This window comes from Myripristis murdjan, chromosome 20, assembly GCF_902150065.1.
Source record: "Myripristis murdjan chromosome 20, fMyrMur1.1, whole genome shotgun sequence".
Taxonomy (NCBI): domain Eukaryota; kingdom Metazoa; phylum Chordata; class Actinopteri; order Holocentriformes; family Holocentridae; genus Myripristis; species Myripristis murdjan.
Genome location: NC_043999.1, coordinates 8,187,730 through 8,209,379, shown reverse-complemented (window position 1 = coordinate 8,209,379; position 21,650 = coordinate 8,187,730). Strand labels below are relative to the sequence as shown.

General features: G+C 41.2%; 1 protein-coding gene across 1 annotated transcript in view; it reads left to right on the top strand.

Annotated features, from left to right (window-relative positions):
- Positions 1-3,450: 3,450 nt before the first annotated feature.
- drosha (drosha ribonuclease III) overlaps positions 3,451-21,650 on the top strand; it is a 97,520-nt gene continuing 79,320 nt past the window's right edge. The window contains exons 1-12 of the mRNA XM_030078938.1: positions 3,451-3,611; positions 5,077-5,932; positions 6,628-6,696; positions 7,783-8,095; positions 10,436-10,577; positions 12,829-12,989; positions 15,282-15,362; positions 17,178-17,264; positions 17,915-18,001; positions 19,298-19,369; positions 19,744-19,825; positions 21,551-21,625. Of these exons, the coding sequence (XP_029934798.1) occupies positions 5,079-5,932; positions 6,628-6,696; positions 7,783-8,095; positions 10,436-10,577; positions 12,829-12,989; positions 15,282-15,362; positions 17,178-17,264; positions 17,915-18,001; positions 19,298-19,369; positions 19,744-19,825; positions 21,551-21,625 (2,023 nt within the window). The 5' untranslated portion in view covers positions 3,451-3,611; positions 5,077-5,078. The remainder of the gene's footprint in view (positions 3,612-5,076; positions 5,933-6,627; positions 6,697-7,782; positions 8,096-10,435; positions 10,578-12,828; positions 12,990-15,281; positions 15,363-17,177; positions 17,265-17,914; positions 18,002-19,297; positions 19,370-19,743; positions 19,826-21,550; positions 21,626-21,650) is intronic.

The following is a 21,650-nucleotide window of genomic DNA, read 5'->3' as shown; positions in this document are numbered from 1 at the left end:
CACTCCTGCCTCGTTAAGTGTCACCGTTTAAAAAGTTTAAGCTACTTTGCTTTTGTATTCATATTTTTCAAAGCAGAACTATTTTTCCTACTACTTTTCCAAAGAATTATGCATTTGGATTGAAAATTGTGGCCAGGAGAGCAAGTAAAACACAAAATTTTTAGACAATTTTCCAGGGCTGCTGCACTCTAGGCGTGATGTCACTCACTCTGGCACTCTAAACATTCCGCCATTAGTGTGTATTGCATCTGACTTCCAACTGGAATTGCGGAAAAACGGAAAGCCAGAGTGCCTTGAAAATCGACACACCGCTTCTTCTCCACAAGACGCACATTTTTCATATTTGGTGCGTGGACGCAGGTCAAAAGCTCAAATACCTCTTTGAAACTTTGGGGAGGTTTGGGTTTGGAGCTACTTTTATATCTTGGGTTAAACTGCTTTATAAATGCCCCACAGCTATGGTTTTGACTAACAACATATACTCAGAGCCTTTTGATTTACGCTGTGGAACACGCCAGGGATGCCCCCTGAGCCCACTTGTTTTCGTCTTGGCCATAGAGCCCCTTGCTTTGGCCGTAAGGTCTAGTCAATCTATACCAGGCATAAATAGAGGTAACATGGAACACAAAGTTTCCCTGTATGCCGACGACCTCCCTCTCTATGTGTTGAACGCTGAGACCGCAATCCCTCTAATTCTTGACCTATTACAATGATTTGGGGAGATCTCAGGTTATAAATTAAACCTGCATAAAAGTGAGATGTTGCCTTTAAATTTGGATATTTCACCACTTGAGACCATTAGGTTCCCTTTTAAAATAACTATGGACAGCTTCACTTACCTTGGAGTTAAAGTAACAAAGAAATTTTCAGATCTTTATAAGCAAAATTTTGGGGAACTACTAAAACAAACCAAACAGGACCTGGCCAACTGGTCTTCCCTTTTAATTTCATTTATAGGTAGAGTCAATGCAATTAAGATGAGTATCCTTCCAAAGTATTTATATTTGTTTCAGTGTTTGCCTGTATTTGTTCCTGGTAGCTATTTCAAAAAATTAGACTCAATAATATCATCATATATTTGGAATAACAAGAAACCACATTTGCGTAAAATTTTTCTACAAAGAACAAAACAGGATGGAGGTATGGCCCTTCGAAACTTTTGATTTTATTACTGGGCAGTCAGTTTACATTATATGTCTTACTGGACACACTATCATTTAGATGAAAATCGCCCTGCCTGGGTTAAGATGGAGAGGAACCTTAGCCGCCCTGTATCCCTGCCGGCTGCAACTGGCATGCCAATGCCTTTATCTTTGGACATGTCTAATTTTAATCCTATAGTTAGTCATACCCTTAGAACTGATTCACAGTTTAAAAAGCATTTTAAATTACAATATACAAATCTTTCTAGCCCAGTGGCTTTTAATCACCTTTTCCCACCCTCAATTCATGATGCAACATTTAATATGTGACACGAAATGGGCCTGAAATGTTTTAATGACTTCTTTATAGAAAACATATTTGCCTCTTTTGAACAGATATCAAAGAAATTTAATATACCCAACGCTCATTTTTTTCAGATTTTTACAGGTTAGGCATCACATTAAGAGTGTTATACCGCACTTTCCTAATAAACCCTCAGATAATATGATTGACGCTGTCATGTCTTCCAATCCAACAGACAAGGGAGCAGTCTCACTGATACTGGGACTAATCTCTAAACTAGTCTGCCCCCCTTTGTCTGAAATTAGAATTGCATGGGAACAAGACCTTCAGATGCCAATTCAGATTGAAACTTGGGATAAGATCTTGGAAAGAGTTCACTCTTCTTCCATGTGTGCTCCACATTCTTTGATTCAATTTAAAGTAGTACATCGGACGCATTTTTCAAAAGCCAAATTATCCAAGATATACTCACAAATTAGTCCTATATGTGACAAATGTAAATCTACAGAGGCCACATTGATTCATATGTTCTGGTTTTGTTCCAGTCTGGAGGGGTACTGGAAGGCTATTTTTGAAGCTCTTTCAATTGTTTTAAAAGTTTAACTTAAACCAGATCCTCTTATGGCACTGTTTGGAATTATTCCTGAAAGGTATATTTTACCTGTCCGTGGCCAAAAACTTGTTGCTTTCACTACGCTCTTGGCACGCCGCTTGATACTTTTGAGATGGAAGGAAGATACCCCACCCTCAGTAACTGATTGATTGATTATGTACCAATAACTGATGTGCTGGTTTTGTGTGAATATCTCTGCACGTAGGGAATCTGAGGAGGTTTTAGTGTTTAGGTTAGGTTAAATTAGGTAGGAATAAGGAACTGTTTTGTAATGTATGGTTGTTATTTAATGTTTGGGCCCCTGTTCATAAGCTACAGATAGCTTCTGGGAGTCCCATTTTACAAAACCTATCTTGACTGTAAATTGTATTTGTATTATAAATGATTTGTAAATAAACTTGTAAACTCAAGTTCTGTGGAACTGAGAAAGTCACAATGCCCAAAAGAGGAGGAGATATCCTGAAAAAACTCTCACAAAGAGAAATGTTCTGGATATACACACTTAACACCATGACACCAAATGGACTTAATGATGACTACAGTTTGAAATGTTCCCTTACCTGACTCTCCTGTTAAATACTGCCATCTAGTGGACTATGCTGACTATTGTTGTTGCACAAGGTTGGTTGTGATTGATGACCCTATGCAGTGTGATATGATGACATTGAAGTTGCACCTTGTATCAGGACAAGAGTGATGTGATTGGTTCCCAGATAATTGACCCATCTGAGAATTCTGTATATAAATGGTCACCGATTCTACAACGTACACATGCTCTGATGAAGGCTGATTGCCGAGTATTTGTCCTTGAATTTATTAACAGAAATGTGCTACCATTGCAAAGGCTTTTGCAGACTTTTTCCAACTATATATATATATACTATCATTACAAAACCAAAAAGCTCTAATATACCAACAAAGTGAATATTAAACTGCATTTAATGTGTTGTGCAACATATTTTTTAATATAGCACAGTATTATAACTTGCATTTTAGTATGCCAGTCGTTTTGGAGTTTTGTAATTGGCTTTTAGCGTTGGTATTGATATTATTACTTGTAATGTAATTATCTACTTGTAGGAGAAAGGTGGTAGTGAGGGAGGAGGAAAAAAGGACAGGAAAAAAAAAAAAAACAAAACAGGATGAAGGTGTAGATTAAACCATAATTTAGCGCTATGGCCGGTGAGAATTTTTTCTCCCAGGTAGGCGAAGGAATATTTCACATTTTGACGGTTATAAAGGTTAGGCGTCTTCCCTGTCTGTGCTAGGAAAAAAACAACAGGGTGAGGAACCGTTCGAATCTGAACGCCGCTGATTGGTCAGTGGCACGCTTGCTGGGATCTGATTGGTCCGTCCGCGTTCCCCTCCATCAACATTCCGAGCAGAAACAGACGCCCAGGGAAAACGTGAGACACACTCATCAGATCATGTATGTAGCCTAGCCTCATTGGAGACAGCGACGTTTTAACACCGTTACGGGCTGTTGAAATTTAAATGTTATTTAACGCCTCGCTGATGCTTTGTAGTTCATAACACCTGCTGTTTTCAAACGGTAAGAGCTTTAATACTGACTACGGCTGGGAGATGCTAGCTAGCTAATGGTAGCATTATGTGGATAGCCATTCTAACTTTAGCATAACATGATAGCCACTATTCAGACACCTAGCTAAATAAAATCACACCAAACACTTCACTCACTCTTCATTTCCCTTTCATATTCGACTTACGATAAATGGCACGAGCTCTATAATGTAGTCTTTCCACTGATTAATGGGCTGTTGTCGCCAGAAATTGGTATATTACTCAAATGCAATCGCTGTAATTGAATGTGGTGAGTGTCCTGCCATGTAAAGCAACAACAAATACTAGTTATTGCACTGAATACACTGTACCATCATTATGTGTGTGATGTGGTTGTGTTGCATGTACCAAGGTGTGTGCGGGTTCTTAAAAATAATCCTTAAAATCATTAAAAAGGCTTAATATTAAATTCACAATGTCTTCATTGCAACACAAACTTCTACTAGTGGACCTGACACTGTCTTTATACTAACTTGACAGGAAAATAGGCCTTTCACTTTATACTTATGTGTGTGGGAAAGTCCTGGTTAGTTTTATTACGAAGAATCTTACAATAATAGTTTTATAGATTCAACTCCTGTTTTTTCATTGGCACTTTGTTTGTGGTAACATCTGATGGGCTTCAGATGATAGGAGGAAGTAAATTGACTCATCCCGACTCTGCCTCTGATTGGCTTTCTCTAACCTTAACCTTAACCGAAGGCAGTGATTACCAGCCAATCAGAGGTGAGTATGGCAGGGTATGCACGTCCAGTATGGCAATTTAGTGTCTCCCTTTTGAATGATACCTTCGTCGTCTCTTCCTCTTCCTCCTTTCTAGTTCCATTTCCTCATCCCGTTTGTTTTTTCCAAGCAATAAATGGTTGCATGCCAAGCAAAATTGTAACAACAGCCTGCAAATCCATGTTGATAAGTAGCTGCCTACCAACAATTGTTGCACAGTGTAATAATAAACAGCACTAAAGAGGATGCTGATTTGAAATACCATTGACTAAAGACAGGTGTGTCATCGGCTGAAGACACACCTTCATGCAGGTGGCTCTGTTGTGATTGAAATGCAAATCCCTGCTGCTTTTGTTTGATGTGCTGAGTCAAACCAAGACAAGACAAGCCAAGCCCGCACATGTGCATGGAAAAGGCTTACTAGTTAATAACCGACTGTATTCCTATCCAAATCTGACCCCTGACCTAAACCAAATGTATTTTACTTGCTGTTATACTCTATTGCAATGCTGATTTGAATAAGGAAAAGATTATTTGGCCAAAATCAGTCTTACATTTTGTGAAGATTTGTCTAAAAAAGGTCTTTCAAAGTGTTCAATTTTAACTCCTCAACATGTGCACACACCCTGATCACTGAATATTACGGATAGAATGGCATTATGATTAATTAACATGCAATACAAGTTGTAAATGTGTCTGTAACTCGTCCACAGCCATGTCGTTCCATCAGGGTCGCGGCGTCTCCAGAGGAGGGATGCCGCCCGGCCAGCACGGGTCTCCTCAGAACTACCGCCCCGCCAACCTGAGGCCGATGCCTCCGCAGCCTCCTGTGCCCCCGTACCACTATGACCCTCAGGCCCCTCCCAGCTCTTGCTACCATGGCAACAGTGGCTACATGCCCCCTCACTCTGACTTCATGCCTTACCCCCCTCCGCCACCGTCGCAGCCTCCCAGCTCTCTTAACCAGTGCCCGGTGCGCCCGCCTTTCCCCAAACCTCCCGTCCGTCAGGGCTTTCCCGACCCGCCGCCCAACTTCCCTCCTCCTCCGCTCCCCAGCTCCTCCGGCGGCCCCGCGCCAGGCTCCCAGGCGTCCGCTCAGAATGCCTACCACCCCTACATGATGCCGCCTGTGCCGCCTCCACCGATACCCCACCCGCCCATGCCTCCATCCATGCCCTCTCAGTCTATGAGCTACCACCCTCCGTACTCAATGAACTACCCTCATCCTCCTCACCCTCCCTTCCCTCCTCCCACCTTCAACCCGGGCTACACCCAGAGCCCCACCTCCTTCAAACCGGACCACAGCTTCAGGCACGGGGGGCAGTACAAGTACGAGAAGCCCCTGGACAACCGGCGGTCTCCGGAAAGAGGCCATCGACATGACGACCACAGGCAGAAGAGCTACGGCTACAGCAGCCACGGCGACAGGCACAAAATGGAGTTTTCTGGTGAGAGGAAGGAGCGGGGCAGGAGTCCAGACAGGCGAGGCAGGCCAGAGGTGGGACGGTACCGGTCTGAGTACAGCAGAGGCAGGACGTCCCCCAGGCACCGGAGCAGGGATCGCAGCAGGTAACCTGACAAGCGAGTGCATTCAGGTTTCGAAAAGTGTCTGGAGTGATAAAGATCTGTGTGAAATTAGTCATTTCCACTGCTAATATGATTAGTCGTTCATCTGAAAATGATCATTTTACTTTAACACAAGTGAAAGTGTCAAATATTTGCTTATTCCAGCGTCAATAAGATCCATAAGATGCTAGGATTGGCTTCCTTTTCTGCATTCGTATCGTTGTAAAATTAACATTTCAGGTGTTTGTTTGTTTTTTTTTGCTGCTGGTCAGACTAAGAAGCTAACTTCCCATGAGCATGCCATTATTAGTCACTCTTTATATATTAAATGATTAATGGATTAGTTAGTTCATCTGTATGACACAATGTACAACAAATACAACACAATATCAAGTAGTTCACAACACTCAGGTACATTACATACTAAACAATAGATAGTTGGTGAAAGTTCATTATGTTCTGAATAGATTCCAGTTTTAATTTTCTTTTTAAGGACAAAACTCCTTAAAAAGTCCTTAAAAAGAAAATGAAAACTGTAAACAATAGATGTTTTCACTAAGGATTACAGAACTTTCAATTAATCTGAAATCTGAAAAAAAAAAGATAATGAAAGTATTGATCAGTTGCAGCCCTACTAATTTCAGAAATCTGTGTGTGTGTGTGTGTGTGTGTGTGTGTGTGTGTGTATATTGTCATAGGGAGAGGCATCGCCACAGAGAAAGCAGGAGATCACAGTCTCCGGACAGGCACAGGAAGAGGCCTCGAAGGTACTTTTATGTTCCTGTTGTTTTACATTCATATCAACGTTCAGTGTCTTGTAATCACTGTGAAGCACCGAAAGAGCACCTACTTTAGCAAGCAATGGTTTCTCCACTTTACTTATTATTTGTTGCACAGCCGCTCTCCCTCCCCCAACACGTCATTTTTTTGTTTGCAGTCCATACTCCATGATGCAGATATCCAAATAAGTGCCATTTTTAAACTGCAGCACAGGCTGGAACCAAAACTGCCTCCAGCCACCACACCTATTGGGGAAAAAAAAAAAAAAAAACAAATTCTATATGACTATTTATTGTATAGGGGTGTAATGATTCAGTCAGTACATTAAAGCACTGCATCAATTTACTGAAAGGAATAAACAGAATGAATCAGTTTGACCTGAATATGAAATACTGTAAATGGATTCATGCACAATTCTTGACATGACTTTTTTTTTTTTTTTTTTTTTTTTAAGAATAAATAAGTAATTCTGCTGTCTGTTTTTGTCACATATCAGGGAACATGATAATGTGATGCTACTGTATGTTTTTCTTTAAGGGTCTCACATTTTAACACTTAAAGGGTTATTTGTACTATTTCATGCATGTCTCTGTAATGTTTTTAGCAATAAAAAATGTGGTTATTTGCTTTTACTCTGCTATTTTGACGGCCTCTCTCTGTCCCTCCCATACTTAAGTAAATTTTTGGTGATAAGTGGAAGGAACCAGCCATTAGTAATCAATATTAACGAGCAAACTGTGATGATTGGCTTAGTACAGATCAGAGCAGATTTTAGTATGAAGTGAGTGGTGGAGGGGTCGACTTTTCACAGCTTTTATTTTACATCTCTGACTTAAAAAATACATAACATAAAAATATGGGACCTTTTTATTAATGACTCAAATTGCGGTGAATTAACTTGAATTGTTGGGGGAAAAAAAGTTCGTAAATTGAATTGCCAACTAGTGAATTGTGAGTCAAACTGAATCTCTGTGATGCAAAGGTCTGCATCGCTCTTATTGTACAAATCATTTGATACACCGCATGTTTTTCTGCATGTGCTTCACTTGCTGCTTCGCGTCTTTCCTCCACAGTCGCTCATCGAGCAGAGAGCGCAAACGCGGCCGCTGGGAGGAGGAGCAGCGGGACAGGAGGTTCGAGGGCTCGGGGCCGAGCAGGGAGCGCAGCTACACCTCCCTGAGGAGCAGAGACTCCGAGGAGCCCCTCGCTGACCGGGACAGAGACCGAGAGAGGGAGAGGGAAAGAGAGAGAGAGCGGGACAAGGAGAGGGAGAGAGAGAAGGAGAAGGGGGAGGAGGAGAAAGAGGAGGAGGAGCTGCTGAAACCGGCCTGGATCCGCTGCACCCACGCTGAGAGCTACTACTCCAATGACCCCATGGACCAAGTGGTACCGTTACAAGTTTCTTTATTTGGCTTTGCTCTCGATGCTAAGTTCAGCTTTTCCATTTCAGCCATGGAGAGCAGGACTCTACTCAAGTCGAAATATTACTTTACTCATGTTTTACTTGTTTTAATCGCTGGTGTAAAACTCGACTAAAGTGAAGGTGAAAATCAGCTAAAATGTAGTCAGAGTAAAATTTATCAAGTGAGTTTTTAGAAAAGAGAACAGTGTTGCATGTCATGTCCATGTAATTCCAAAAGACACGAGCATGGCGTTCAAACTTGATTCCTTAATTGGAAATCTGAGAAATGTCAGTGTGATGTCTGTTCATGGTGAATAGAAACGAGATGTTAAAATTTGTATTCTATAATGGATGTGATTTACACCATAATGATGAGCAGAAGCGTATTTAGGTAAAAATGAACATAGCTGAAAAATTACTTTCAAAGAAATACTCCAAAAAGCATATGCACAAGTGTTTGCAAAGTGCAGTTGTTGCATATTACTCATTTAGAAACGAGACAGCCTCCGGGGGTAAAAAGTTTTGTCAGCCTGCTTGTACGAGGTCTTTGTTGTATCTGTCTACAGTTTTGTTGCTGTACGCTTCCACCACACTTCAGAGACTGAGTAACTTTGGAGAAAATATAGCCTCAGGGCTAACTCTCAGGGCTACAGCACAATCACTTTCTTCATTTTGTTGCAAAGCACTTTTCAGCTTCGTCCTTTTATATGAAAATAAATTAAGGTTATTGTTATTACTATTATGATTAAACCATGCATAGCCACAGTACACATCAATGAAGCAATTATCAATGGCATCCTGGCAGTGTCACTCTTGGTGTGCAGGTATTGAAGGAGGATCTTAAAGAAACCAACCAGGCCTGTGGCACTCCTCACGACTTCATTACTTTGTCATTTGTTCTCATGGACTTTGAAAAAGACTGATGATGAAGATGTTTTATTGATCTGTTAATTACTTTATTTCTCCTTTAGGGAATTGTGTCATTATCGCAGTCACATGCACACATGACAAGAACAACATGATAAAATGGCTCATTTACACATTTAACAACTTATTAACATGGAAGATGGTATATTTTACACTCTCATGTAACTCCATGGGTCCTGACTCACAGGTGGGCCATAGGACGATGGCATCAATGCATTATTTTCTTTCATTTTCTCAACGATGGTAGCAGCCCTCTTAGCTCTCTGACGTCATGGACATTTTTTTTTCTAACCAAAACAGACGATGCACTGTCTAAAAACAGTAAGGATTTAAAAAAAAGCCACTAAATAGAAAGGAGGATGATTCATATTCTGATAATGGCTTTGTGGCCTTCCCAGGACCTGATGGTGTGATCTTAGCCCTGGAAAGTTGGCATGTCTTTTCACTTGGTTCACTGCAAGTTTAAATAATATGTAATGTCCAACAAATAATATTAATACCTTTTTTTTGGATTTGCTCAAGCCCATGCTTCACAAATAAGCAAGTGTAGAATTTACCGTAATGATGGATATCAGTGCTTTGACTTTTTTGACAGCATTATTTAACGTCACAGAATAATTGGTGGGTATTAAGACAAATTGTGCCTCTCTACATGTGGGTCCCAGTATGGGAAAAAAATGGGAATCTCTGCTCTATACCAGTGATTTTTTTTTTTTTTTTTTTTTTTTTTCAAACTGCAGCTCCCAGGGTGGAGATGTGTAGGTCCTGGGAAAGCTGCATCAGTGCACTTTTTCCCTCAGTAACACAGAATGGATTCAACAGTGCATTGTAGTACAGCGTAAAGCATCTCTGACGTGATGCTCTGTGAAAGAGATGATGAGTGGAGAACGTAGCCTTGCCTAGCTCACTGACGATTTTTGAAAAGCAAGAGCAGCCTTGAATCAATAAGGATCATACTGAAAAAACAAAAACAAAAACAAAAAAAAAAAGGACACTGCATAGAAAGTGTGGTGAATTGTATATTGATTATGGTGTTGTAGCCTGACAAGGACCCAGTGGTGACGAGGCACTGCCTGGAAACTTTCAGCAATTATTTTGTGGGCTTGATGTTAAACAGTACGCCTACATGTGGGTCTTAGCATGCAAAAGTCCGGGAACTAGGGTATTATACAAAGAGGGTGTTATACAGTGGTCGAATTGTGGTTTGGCTTTGTCATTATTGATAACTTCCTCTCTCAAACTGCACCCCGGGTGTCTTGCAGGACATATTAACAGTTTTTTACAGTTTGTTTTTATTGCTTAGAGATGAAGGTTTTGGCTGTTTGTGTGTGTGTGTGTGTGTCAGGGAGTGTTGTGTGTTGTATCTGAAGCTGAACGCAGACTGTGTGTTACACCAGGGAGACTCCACGGTGGTGGGCACCAGTAAACTGCGGGACCTGTACGAGCGCTTTGAGGAAGAGCTGGTGAAGAGACAGGAGCGAGCCAAGGCTGCCAGACCCAAGTGGGAGCCGCCCAAAACCAAACTAGACGAGGATCCAGGTTGGTAGTGCTGCAGAATGAGCTGCGTATCATTGCGTTGCACGATTTTGGCCTCTTGAGTCACTAACTGGTTGAATTTTGCTTAAAACAGCTAAAAAACCATCAAATCACTATGATATTCATGGGGAAAAAGATAATTTTTGCTCCAGTTGTTTACAAATGCAATGAACATTTTCGGATTTTAATTACTTAATGTTACTTACAAAATGAAAACAAACTAACAAATAAAACATTTCTGCATACTCTCCCATAACTACTGAACAAAGTAACAGGACGTAACTCTCATCCTAAGCATTGGCAGATACAATACATATTGGCTGATTAAAGCCCAAATAATGAATAATCTCTTTGTTTTCTATGAATATCACCGATAAATAGCAGTAAAACTGATAATTGGTTGGTCTCTAGTGTTTGTGGAGGCTGGTGAGAAGGTTACAAGTTTGACTCCTGCAGCAGCCAGGGAGTGATTCATCACTGAAGCCCTGCCTGCTCTCTCTTTCCTTGTCTGTAGATAAGGGCAAAAGGATTGAAATGTACATGTGTAATACATCTGTTGCCCGTCTTTTATTCTTGCTAGGCCAAAAAAAAAAAAAAAAAAACTGTGCTGATTTCACAAATCAGCAGTGTATTAGGCTGAGGCAGAGATTAAGTTCAGTGCTCCACTGTTTGTGATTTTATCTGCAGGGCCGCCAACTTGCTCGCCTCTTTCAAAGCAGCGCTAATGGAAATCATGCTCAGGGAGATCAAATTCGATAAATATGTTTGCTGAAGGCGCCGGCTTCACAATCATGCACTTTAGTTAAATTGTGGATAAGCATTGAAGTCTTTATTTAGCTAACAGTCAACAATTACTCAATTGGCTGGTAAATGTTATTTTCATTTTGGTGTGAGGCTTCGCTGCCAAGAACGAGACTGACAAGTGTGAGACAAGGCAGAAATTGTGAGTGTGAGTGCCAGATGTCGGGGCTGGCAGCCCGGCTGCTCCTTCACTCTAACAGACATATTTAAGACCACACTTCACATCAGCCCCACAAACAGAATTTGTTATGTACTAAAATATTTTAACAGTGACCTTGTGCTCTCACACATGGAAAGGCTAAGTTGGTTGCTCCCAAACTGGGGTATGGGGACCACCAGGGTCCTTGAGAGGCTGGCAGTGGGCCCCCAGCGAAAAGACAAATAGAGCTAATTTACATTCATGGCATTTCCCGCTCGTTAAAACAATAAGATCATGTGTGACGACTGTTTTGATCATTTCCGCTGATCCTAGTTTGACTATTTATGCACCCGACGGCAACAATACTCTTGTCAGACGGGATTCCTCAGGTCACGGTCCTCTAAAATGGGGTTGTGTGGTCTGTTTTGCATCTACTTTGGGGGACGTTAACGTGAAAAAAGTTGAAGAACCCCCTTGGCTAATGCAATCAAATGTATTTAATGTTGCTCTAAAAAACACCACTGAAATAAAAATAAAATCCCAGGTCTGAAGTGTTCCAGTGTCTGCTGGAGTAATCTAAATGTCATTTGGATAATTATTCCTCCTCCATGAGAGCTGACATAGTAATATGGCGGAACAGCTAAGTCAACAGCAGTAATGATAAATACTATTTCATTTTTAGTTAGAGGACAGTGTGAATTATACTTACATTTATGCCTGGGGAATAATTCAGTAGTATCATTTATCATCTTTCAGTGGAGTCATTTGGTGATGATGTGGGGATTTTGGCAGTTTACACTGATAACAGCTAATAACAAGAACATTTTTGTTTGTTGTCTTTTTATGTGAAACTAATTGTGCTGCCGTCTTGACCAAGACTCCCTGGAGGAAGAGATCTTGTATCTCAATGGGACCTTCATGGCTAAAGAGAGGATAAATAAAGATGAAAAAAGTAAAATAAAAATGTTGATCTAAAAACTTAAGAATTAAGCATGGCACATTATAAGGAGTATTCTTGTTTTAGTGTTTGTTTGACGTCACATTTAACATTGCCATTCAGTTCAGTGGGATGAACATCAGTTTGCTTATTTAACATGTGAATTTGCATGCATGAGACATGTGATGTCATTGATATAGAAGGAAAATCCTTATATCTGAGTGCAGTGATATTGATTTCAAACATATCATGCCACCCTCCTTAAAATACAGCTTTTTTATAGGAGCTTTCTAGGAAAATACTATTGTTGCCATCATTTCTGGAACAACCTGGTGATTTAAGACCCCTGTTTGTGCTGTGTGGATTTGCGGTTGCAGACGACAGCAGCAGTGACTCAGACTGCGAGTCGGACGGAGAGGGAAGCACCTGCTCCAGCAGCTCCGACTCCGAGGTTTTTGACGTCATCGCCGAGATCAAGCGGAAGAAAGCTCACCCGGACCGCCTGCATGAGGAGCTGTGGTACAACGACCCGGGCCAGGTCGGTCACCCTTATCTTGCTGTGCACACTTCAGCTGCATCCTAACGGTTAAGAATCCATTAGCACTTTGTGCAGAAAGACATCCTGCAATATCCCTGTTCTGTCCAAAGTGTCACAGGCTGCTGTTTATGTTACAGATGCATCATGAGAGCTAAATCTTCAAAGCTGGGTTTGCACGGATCAGTGCTGACTTTTATAAGCGGACTATCACAGATTTTTTAATATTTAGAAAAAGCCCTTGAAATCCCTTGCACACCTAAATGTAGACTCAGCGACAGATTAGATAGATGATACAAGACAAAATGATACCACTGTTTTCACTTGCTCAGTTTTTTAAATAACTCAGTGGTTAGGCCATGGACTTTCGGCATTGAATTGAGCAAATATGCAGAAACATTGTGAAAGTCAGTTTAAAGTGGATCATCTATAGAGAATATTGCAAAACATTAAAGTGGGACATCTCCCTCATACGCAGTTGCAGCCCCTTTTGCACAACAAATCAATGTGACAAGGTACATAAAATCAACAGACTCAATAAGAACAAATAATGGCCTTTACATCAGTTCACCTCATCAGTGTGCTTCCTTCAAGTCTCCTTAAAAGTTGAACCATTTGGTTAGTATGAAGTGTTCAAACAGAGTAAGAGATATAGCCCGGAGCAGCCACTAGAGGGCAGATGTCATGCAAAACAAACCTGGCAATGCTCATCACATTATTTTGTTCTCATTCTCTGGAAACTGCCACTGATAGCGGTTATGCCATTATCAAAGCTGCCTGAGTGCATGTAGTAATTGAACGCTGAATGTATTGAGCAGCTATTCCACTGTCCCCTTGCACTGAATGCATAAAGCACAGTGTATGTAACATAATGTGTGTCCATATGTCCCTGCACTAATGCCACCAGGAGAGATTCCTCTTCATTTGTTGTCAGTATTCCCATGCAGGTCTGTAAGCAGTGACAGTTTTAATGAAAAATTCACTTTAAATCACTGTTTAAGAAGAAAACAAAGGCCGGCAGCACATTTAATAACTGTCCAAACATTAATGACATGGTGTCACGTTGAGCTTTTTCCACTGCAACTACAATGGAGTCAGATTGCAGAGAATTTTGCAGCTAAATCAAGTTAAAAGCACTTTTCTTTTAATTTTTTGGAAAGCTATTCAACCGTCACAGAAGGGAGAAATGCAGTGTAGAAGAGGCAGAGACTAATTTAACCAGCAGGAACCCCAATAGACAAGAATGCAATGCAGCAACAAGACTTAGTCTTCTTTTGTGTACACAAATAACAGCTGGGAATGATTTCACACTCAAACTATTTAAAATGCCCATATGCTCACCTTTGAAAGTGACGAGTTCACGCCCCTCCTGTTGGAGCTGTCAAAAGGCATTCTGGGAGATGTAGGAAATCTCTAATTGAAGCAGAAGAGGCAGGTTGAGGGACTGTTAGTGAGGCAAAACAAAGCAAAACTTGCAAGGCTTATTAAAACTTCAGCACACTGATGTGGCTTTGAGCAGATGAGAATGGGTCAAATTCAGGACAGGGCAGCGGGCGTGGTCACATGACCATGTGGGCGTGGCCTCTGGTCCATTACATTCAGTGAATCGATCAGAAACAGCAAAACATGAAAAAGTCAAAAATTTATTATTTTTATTCATAAACATGAAGTCACGTGTCTTTTATTAGGAAAAACAAACACAGTGACTGTGTTGTATGTAACAGTGTATAAATCATTATCTGTTACATTAAATTAATTTTATTTTATTCATTTAATTGTCTGCTCCCGGTCATATCTGTCTGTGTGATATGCATGTCACTCATGTAGTCTATGGATAACAGCGCCTGTTTGTGGGAAAATAACGTTTCACAGTGATCAATAGTTACTGTTTTATTAGGCTATAACTAATCAAAATTCAGATTTAGACTAATTTTCAGGACAAACAAGATTCTGGATTTGGGACAAAGGCTCAAAATACGGGGCTGTCCCGAATTTTTTGGGACGTCTGGTCACCCTGCAACAAGTATTTTGGTGCTTTTGACTTTCATCAGATCACATTTTTCCTCTTACTTTCATGAGGTATCTTTAAAAAAAAAAAAAAAACTGGATCTGTTTATTATTCCACAGTGTCCACACTGTCAAAAACTGACCAACATTTGCCATTCCACTCAAGAGGCAAGGGTCAGGAAAGAGTATGAAATTAAAAAAAAAAAAAAAAAAAATGTTTAGGAGCTGTGTGACACACTTGGCAAATAAAGCAGTCGTGTCTGATTTACGTATTTGCTGTTTGTCCAGATGAATGATGGTCCCCTGTGTAAGTGCAGTGCCAAGGCCAGACGCACAGGGATCCGCCACAGCATCTACCCGGGGGAGGAGGTATGATATGCCATGAATAAATCACCCTTTCATAACCTTGAAGTCACACTAGGGGCAAGGGCATTATTCCAGTCAGCCTCTATGTATTCCTCTTACATCCCCAGGCAGCATCTCACTTTACAACGGCCATATTCCTTTGTATTAAAGGTGCAATAATAAGTTAGATTTTTACTGTCCCATAGCCCAGGATGACCGTAATGTACCTCCAGGGGTTTGATGGATTTGTTGATCAATACCAGTGACTCAACAATTACTTCACCAGCTCCTGAGATTTCTGTCTTTCATTATTCACTTTCCGTCCCTCACTGTTTTCGAACGAGTGCTCTCACCTCATCACGTTTTCAGCGGCTTAACAATGGAGCATTGTGCCGCGCCGTGATTGAGCGCGAGACGTCTCTGCCACAAAGGCTAAAAAAAAAAAAAAAAGTCGTGTTTGCTCTCGGGGCAAAACTAAAGCTTACTCATCTGTTGTGAACTGTGACTGCATTGTGACTTAACTGCTTTTGTTCATTACCAGCCGCCATATGGTAAATTCTATCAGTGTTGTTGCAATTCCCAGTGCTCGCTGCTGGAGGTCGATAAAGGACGCAGACTACTTTGGAGCGCCATGCTGGTGTTTTTGCATGTTTTGGCCCATTTGCTGCATTTCACATATACTTCCTGTGTTACCACAAACCAGTTTCCAAAAGTATAATCTGCCCTTTCAGATGTTTTTTTGTACCTTCAAGGCAATCGGTTGTTTCTGTTCATTTTCAGTGTGGCACAAAAATGAACTTGGAACTTGCTTGACATAGGTAATCCATCACAGCGAAGATCCTGCCCACTTTTATTTTTTTTTTTTGGTACTGTACTTTATCATTGGATGGTAATTTAATTTGATGCCTGCATTGATTTGAAAAGTCTCCGTGTCTCCTTGGTGTGTTCACATGCTAGTGGGGACTTAACCAGCGGTGCGTTCACACGTTTTAGAAAATCAAACCCAGAGGACAAAAGATAGGAAGACATGGCCGTTGAGAAAAGGAAGATGTGGATTTGTTTGCTTTTTTTTTTTTTTTTTCACTTTAAAAATTATAACTACCAATCAGGAAATGTGTTCATCTGATTGCACATAATTGCACCATTCCTCCTTGAAAAACTCAGAAAAGCTTGCCATTGAGAGGCAGACGCCCAACAGCATGTACGCCTCCATCAGAAAATAGTCCCTCAAGAAAAGATTGTCAGACATTGAAGTCAAAGAGTCATTTTAAAAGTATAATCAGGGAATTTTAAGAAAGGTTTACTACCTGGATGTTCAGTAAGAGAAGGGAAATTGAGTAAATATTGAAAAATCCAAGTATGCTTTGAACAGTGTTTGTTGGTAGTAATCTGAGGCATGCATGCGGTGTTATTAAATGTGCAAAAACACTGGTGGTCCTTTTATTGCCCCTTAACCTGTGTGTTAACCCCGGGAAGAGTATTAAAACAGGGTGGGGAATTAAAACCAGCCACCGAGAAATTATGGCACATATTTTTGCCGCGGTATCTTTCTGCTCTAGTAGCCGCTGATGGAAGCAGCATCACAGTGTGGAGGCTTGACTCTGCCTGTTGGCCGCTAAAATGGACAAAGTGGCTGACGAATCGCCAGCTGCGGCAGCCTATGGACAAAAAAAAAACTAGCTGCCCTCCATAATCATAATCCTTTTAATGCATAACAGACTTACAGGGACGTACAGTGCAGTGTAAGAAGGAAGCATTTAAATGTGCCGGATCCTGTTGCAAAGTGAAATTGATGCTCTGTTAGTTATTTAGCGAGTTGTTTATGTTGCTTGTTTTCAGCCGGTGAAGCCGTGCCGCCCGATGAACAACAACGCAGGAAAACTGTTCCACTACAGAATCACTGTGTCTCCTCCCACCAACTTCCTGGTATGATTTATCTCTTCCCACATGAGTTTAAATAACCAGCTGTGATGTTTGCAAAAATGTTTACACAAACATGAATATATAGCTAATTTATAGCACCAAAAATATTGGAAGATGCTAACGTGTGATCAAAATTTGACAGGAAAAATGAAGGAAAAAAGTTTCTTATGAGTATAGGGCAATAATAATAGTATCCAGAATGAGGTGTTTCTCTGCATTCTTAAGCTGGTATTATTATAAGACCAACTCTCAAGAATTTTGAAAAGTCAATTACACACTGGGAATTCTGGGAATAGAATAAATTCTTGGGACAAGTCATGGGATATGATGGATTTTTGTCACCATCAATTTAAAAAAAAATCAGTAATCAGTTATTCATCAAATACAGTATTTATTTTCCATTGTGCTCTTGTTATATTCACTTGCAGTGCAGAATCTGAGGTGTATTTTAAATCTTGGTCAAGGAAGAAAGCATCATTATGTTTATATAATGTCTTGGAAATTCAACATTTTAGTCAGGGAGTTTTACATTCGCCATAAAGTGGGAAGATTTGTTGTACATCACTTTGAGGCAGAAAGCGGCCGTCACTATTTTTGTGTGAGACTATTTAAGCCGCAGCACTTTGTAACACTCTCTTCCCTGTGCTCTCCAGACCGACAGGCCCACGGTGATCGAGTACGATGACCACGAGTACCTCTTTGAAGGCTTCTCCCTTTTCTCCCACACTCCTCTGACTAACGTAAGCCGGCTTTGAATCCCGTCCAGACGCACAGGCCTACCTGCGTGGCGCTCCGCCGCTGAAAAGCACGCCGCTCCACCACTCGGCTTTATCACCCCCCGCTCCCTATTTTATTCTCAACGGGGTCAGCCCCTGCCTATGGATACCACCCTCCCTCCAGAAACGCCTGTTAAGACAACATAAATAATTCAAGTCGCCTTTTTGAGTTGTGGAGGGGAAAAAAAACAATCCCCTTCTCCTCAACCTCATTTTCCCCCAAAAAATAACAGCCGACTTCAAAATCGTCTTGGCTTCTTTGTTGCCGAGACAAAGTTCCCTTTTCTCGCCGGGCTGACCTTGATGCAAAGTCCTCTCCCTCACTTTTGAAGGCCCATCAGTGACTGTCAGACATTACAGAGGTCCAGAGTTGAAAAGACCCTCTCTCTCTGTAGCTGTTGAACTGCCTGCCTGCCTCCCATTTCAAGGAGGAAGTTGGGGGGAAGGCGGGTGGGAAATCAATAGGGGATAAAGCCCGGTTGGTCCAAAGATGGGGGGATTTGTTGAAAGTCCGTATGTTTCTGTGTGTGTGTGTGTGTGTGTGTGTGTGTGTGTGTGCGTATCTATGTGTACTTTCCTGCGTGCTGGAATAATAAACTACCATGTTAACATATTTGGTCAATATCCATCTAGCTTGAAAAGAACTCGGAGGATTAGGCCTGATTTGAGCTGGATAATTTAAACAGACCTTTGTTAAAAGCTGGTGTAAACGCTTTGTGGCGGTGCGGGGATTAGGAACCTCGGAGCGTGGTGATATTAGCCCCCCACTAGTTAGCTGCTGGGATGGGCAAGAGTGCATGTGGCTCCCAGGTTAATCTCTTAAAATGGACCCCCATGCGCTCAGACAACAAAGAGCATGTAACTAGGGAGATTAAACACAGAAGAGCGGGCTTATCTATTTAGCGAGATTCCAGTTACTTAATTTTCAAAAGCGATGCGCGTTGGTGCGTGTGTGTGTGTGGTGTGGTTTTCCGGGAGTGTACCGGCCCGGGTGTCCGCACGTGCCTGATTCCTGCTTTTTTGCACATGGATATTTACCTGTTTGCTCATTTCCGCGGCCTTGGTGTGAGTCTATGCGCGTATATATTTCTATAAACGTGTGTGTGAGCGTATGTGAGCCGTTTTAGGCCAGCGCCGCGGCAGAGATGAGTTTTTTAATGAGTTTCCTTGAAAAGCCGTAACCTCTTCCTAACGCCATGGTAATGAGTCGGCCTCTCCTTTTTTTTCCCTTCTCTTCCTCCGTCCCTTTCATCATCACAGATTCCATTGTGCCGTGTGATCCGCTTCAACATAGATTACACCATTCACTTCATAGAGGAGATGACACCAGAGGTCAGTAAAAACCCACTTTATCTCCCAGCTCTTTCTCTCTCCTTTCTCACCCTTTTGTTTTTATCTCAAACGGCTGACTCTGAGCACAGCTGAGCCACACGTAACCCTCACACCTCAATGCCTGGGCGGGTGAAGGTGCTAAATCCTTTGAGGAGGGGAACAAGAGGTTCTTTTTAACCCGCGGCGGTTGATTACGCCGATAAGGGGGCTTATGTTGTAAAGTTGGAGAACTGGATTTGCTTATCGGGGGGTCATATCTGCGCCGCTTTAAGGCACTCGATGTGGCAGTGTGCCCTTTTCGGAGTGTACCTGTGTGTTTGTGCATCCTGGTGCCTACAGTCCTGTTTGTACACCCACTTCTCCCCTGTGTCCAGAACTACTGCGTCCGAGGCCTCGAGCTGTTTGCCTCCTACTTGTTCCAGGACATTTTGGAGCTGTACGACTGGAACCTGACAGGTACAACTGCAGCACGGGCGACGTGTTATCAGATCCCTCTGTCCATGACAAATGCCATCTGTGTTTGTATGGGAGTGAACGACACATTAAGGTCCACTGCGAATCTGTGCGGATTAAAAAAAAATAAAGAAAAACAAAAACATATCCATCTTAACAAATCATTTTGTCACATAATCAGTCTTGAAATTTTGTGGGAACAAATTGGCCAGTGGGATGAGATAATCCCACATGTTTCCAAAATTTTCTTTAATTCAAGTGTTATTTTCTTGATCCTAGTGGGCTGATCTGCCTTGTTCTGCCTTGTTTGAACATATTTAAAGGTGATTCCAGAAAAAATTATCCTGAAACAAGGAAAACTGCATTGGAAACAAGTGCAATTATCTCAACCCACTGCCAGACTTTTGCCCATGTTTTAACAAAAACAAAATATTGAGACTCAGTGTGAGACTAAATGACCTGTTAAGATGGAGGTTATTTGCAGTATTGCCTTAACATAAAAAAAAAAGAATATTTTTCCAAATTATTGCACTTTACTGGTAAATTACAAATAGATTTGTTCCATTAAGGGCTATCTGTTTCAATACTGCTGTATGTCAGTGCTTGCTGCTGCCCCCTGTGGTGTGTTTGGGTGCAAAGAGATTCTGTCAATAAAATGTGAACCATTTAAAGTTAAACTCTCACAGAATACCTTACTTATACTGTTGAAAATGTAATCGCCAGATGTCAGAATTTCATAAATCTCTCTATATGGGTTGAAACACGATCACTATCTGCTGCAATAGTACATTTTTAGATATTGTGACATTACATCATTAACCTGTGTTTAGTATTTATTAGGGAGTATGACATATTCTTAACTGATTAGATGCTACTATTAATAATATTGATTCAAAATGTTATGTAATAAGTTTTTTTTTACCGTGTTAAATTAATAGTAAATTAATAGTAAAAAGCATTAACTTGTCTTTTCATGTTATTGCTGCTGTTTAAAGCAATCATGTGATGCAATTTGCAGGTTTTATTGCATTTTCAATCCATTCAGAGGGACATTTTATCACATATTGACAAGATATTACATTATCCGGCAGTTATTACATCATCAGTGCTGCGGCGCTGCTTGGTGGATCATATACATGTCAAATTTAACCACTGAACCTTTAATGCCTCAGAAAAGGTTTTAAGTTACTAATCCAGACTAATGTGTGTTTCCCGATAAGCACAGCAACATTAAGCTGCCAGAATTCACAGTGAAGTTTGACTCAGTGTTCTCTCCCATACAAAGGAAGGAAGAGAGAATTGGGTGAATAGAGTGCAGGACTCCAAACACAGAGAAATAGTAATTGTTAGTTTGCACCGATTCATAGCTCACTCCATACACGGTGCCTTGGTTGACTGCCTCAGAAACTCTGCAGTGACAATACTCCAAATAGCAAAGCTGTCCTTGAGTAATAAACAGTTGTAAGCCTGCAGGAAAAGTGTCATTTCACGTGTACAGAGAGTCAAGATGTTGATGTAAAAAGCAGTGGAATAAATGCAGCTCCGCTTATCTTTAGTACAAATGTTTGTGATTAATAATCATGATCAGAATACCTCGCAGCATAATTTGGATTAACATTTTTGACCATGAATGTGTAGTGCTAGTCTTTTAGTCTGTTTGAAAAGCATCTCGTGTTTGATCTTGAGACGTTGTGTTTGTTTTTCCAAACTGTCTGCTCCTGTCACCAGGTCCGGAGTCTGAGAACGAGGCCGCCGGGTGCCAGAGGTTCCACTTCATGCCCCGTTTTGTCCGGTTTTTACCCGGTGAGACTCAAAGCAACCCAAATAG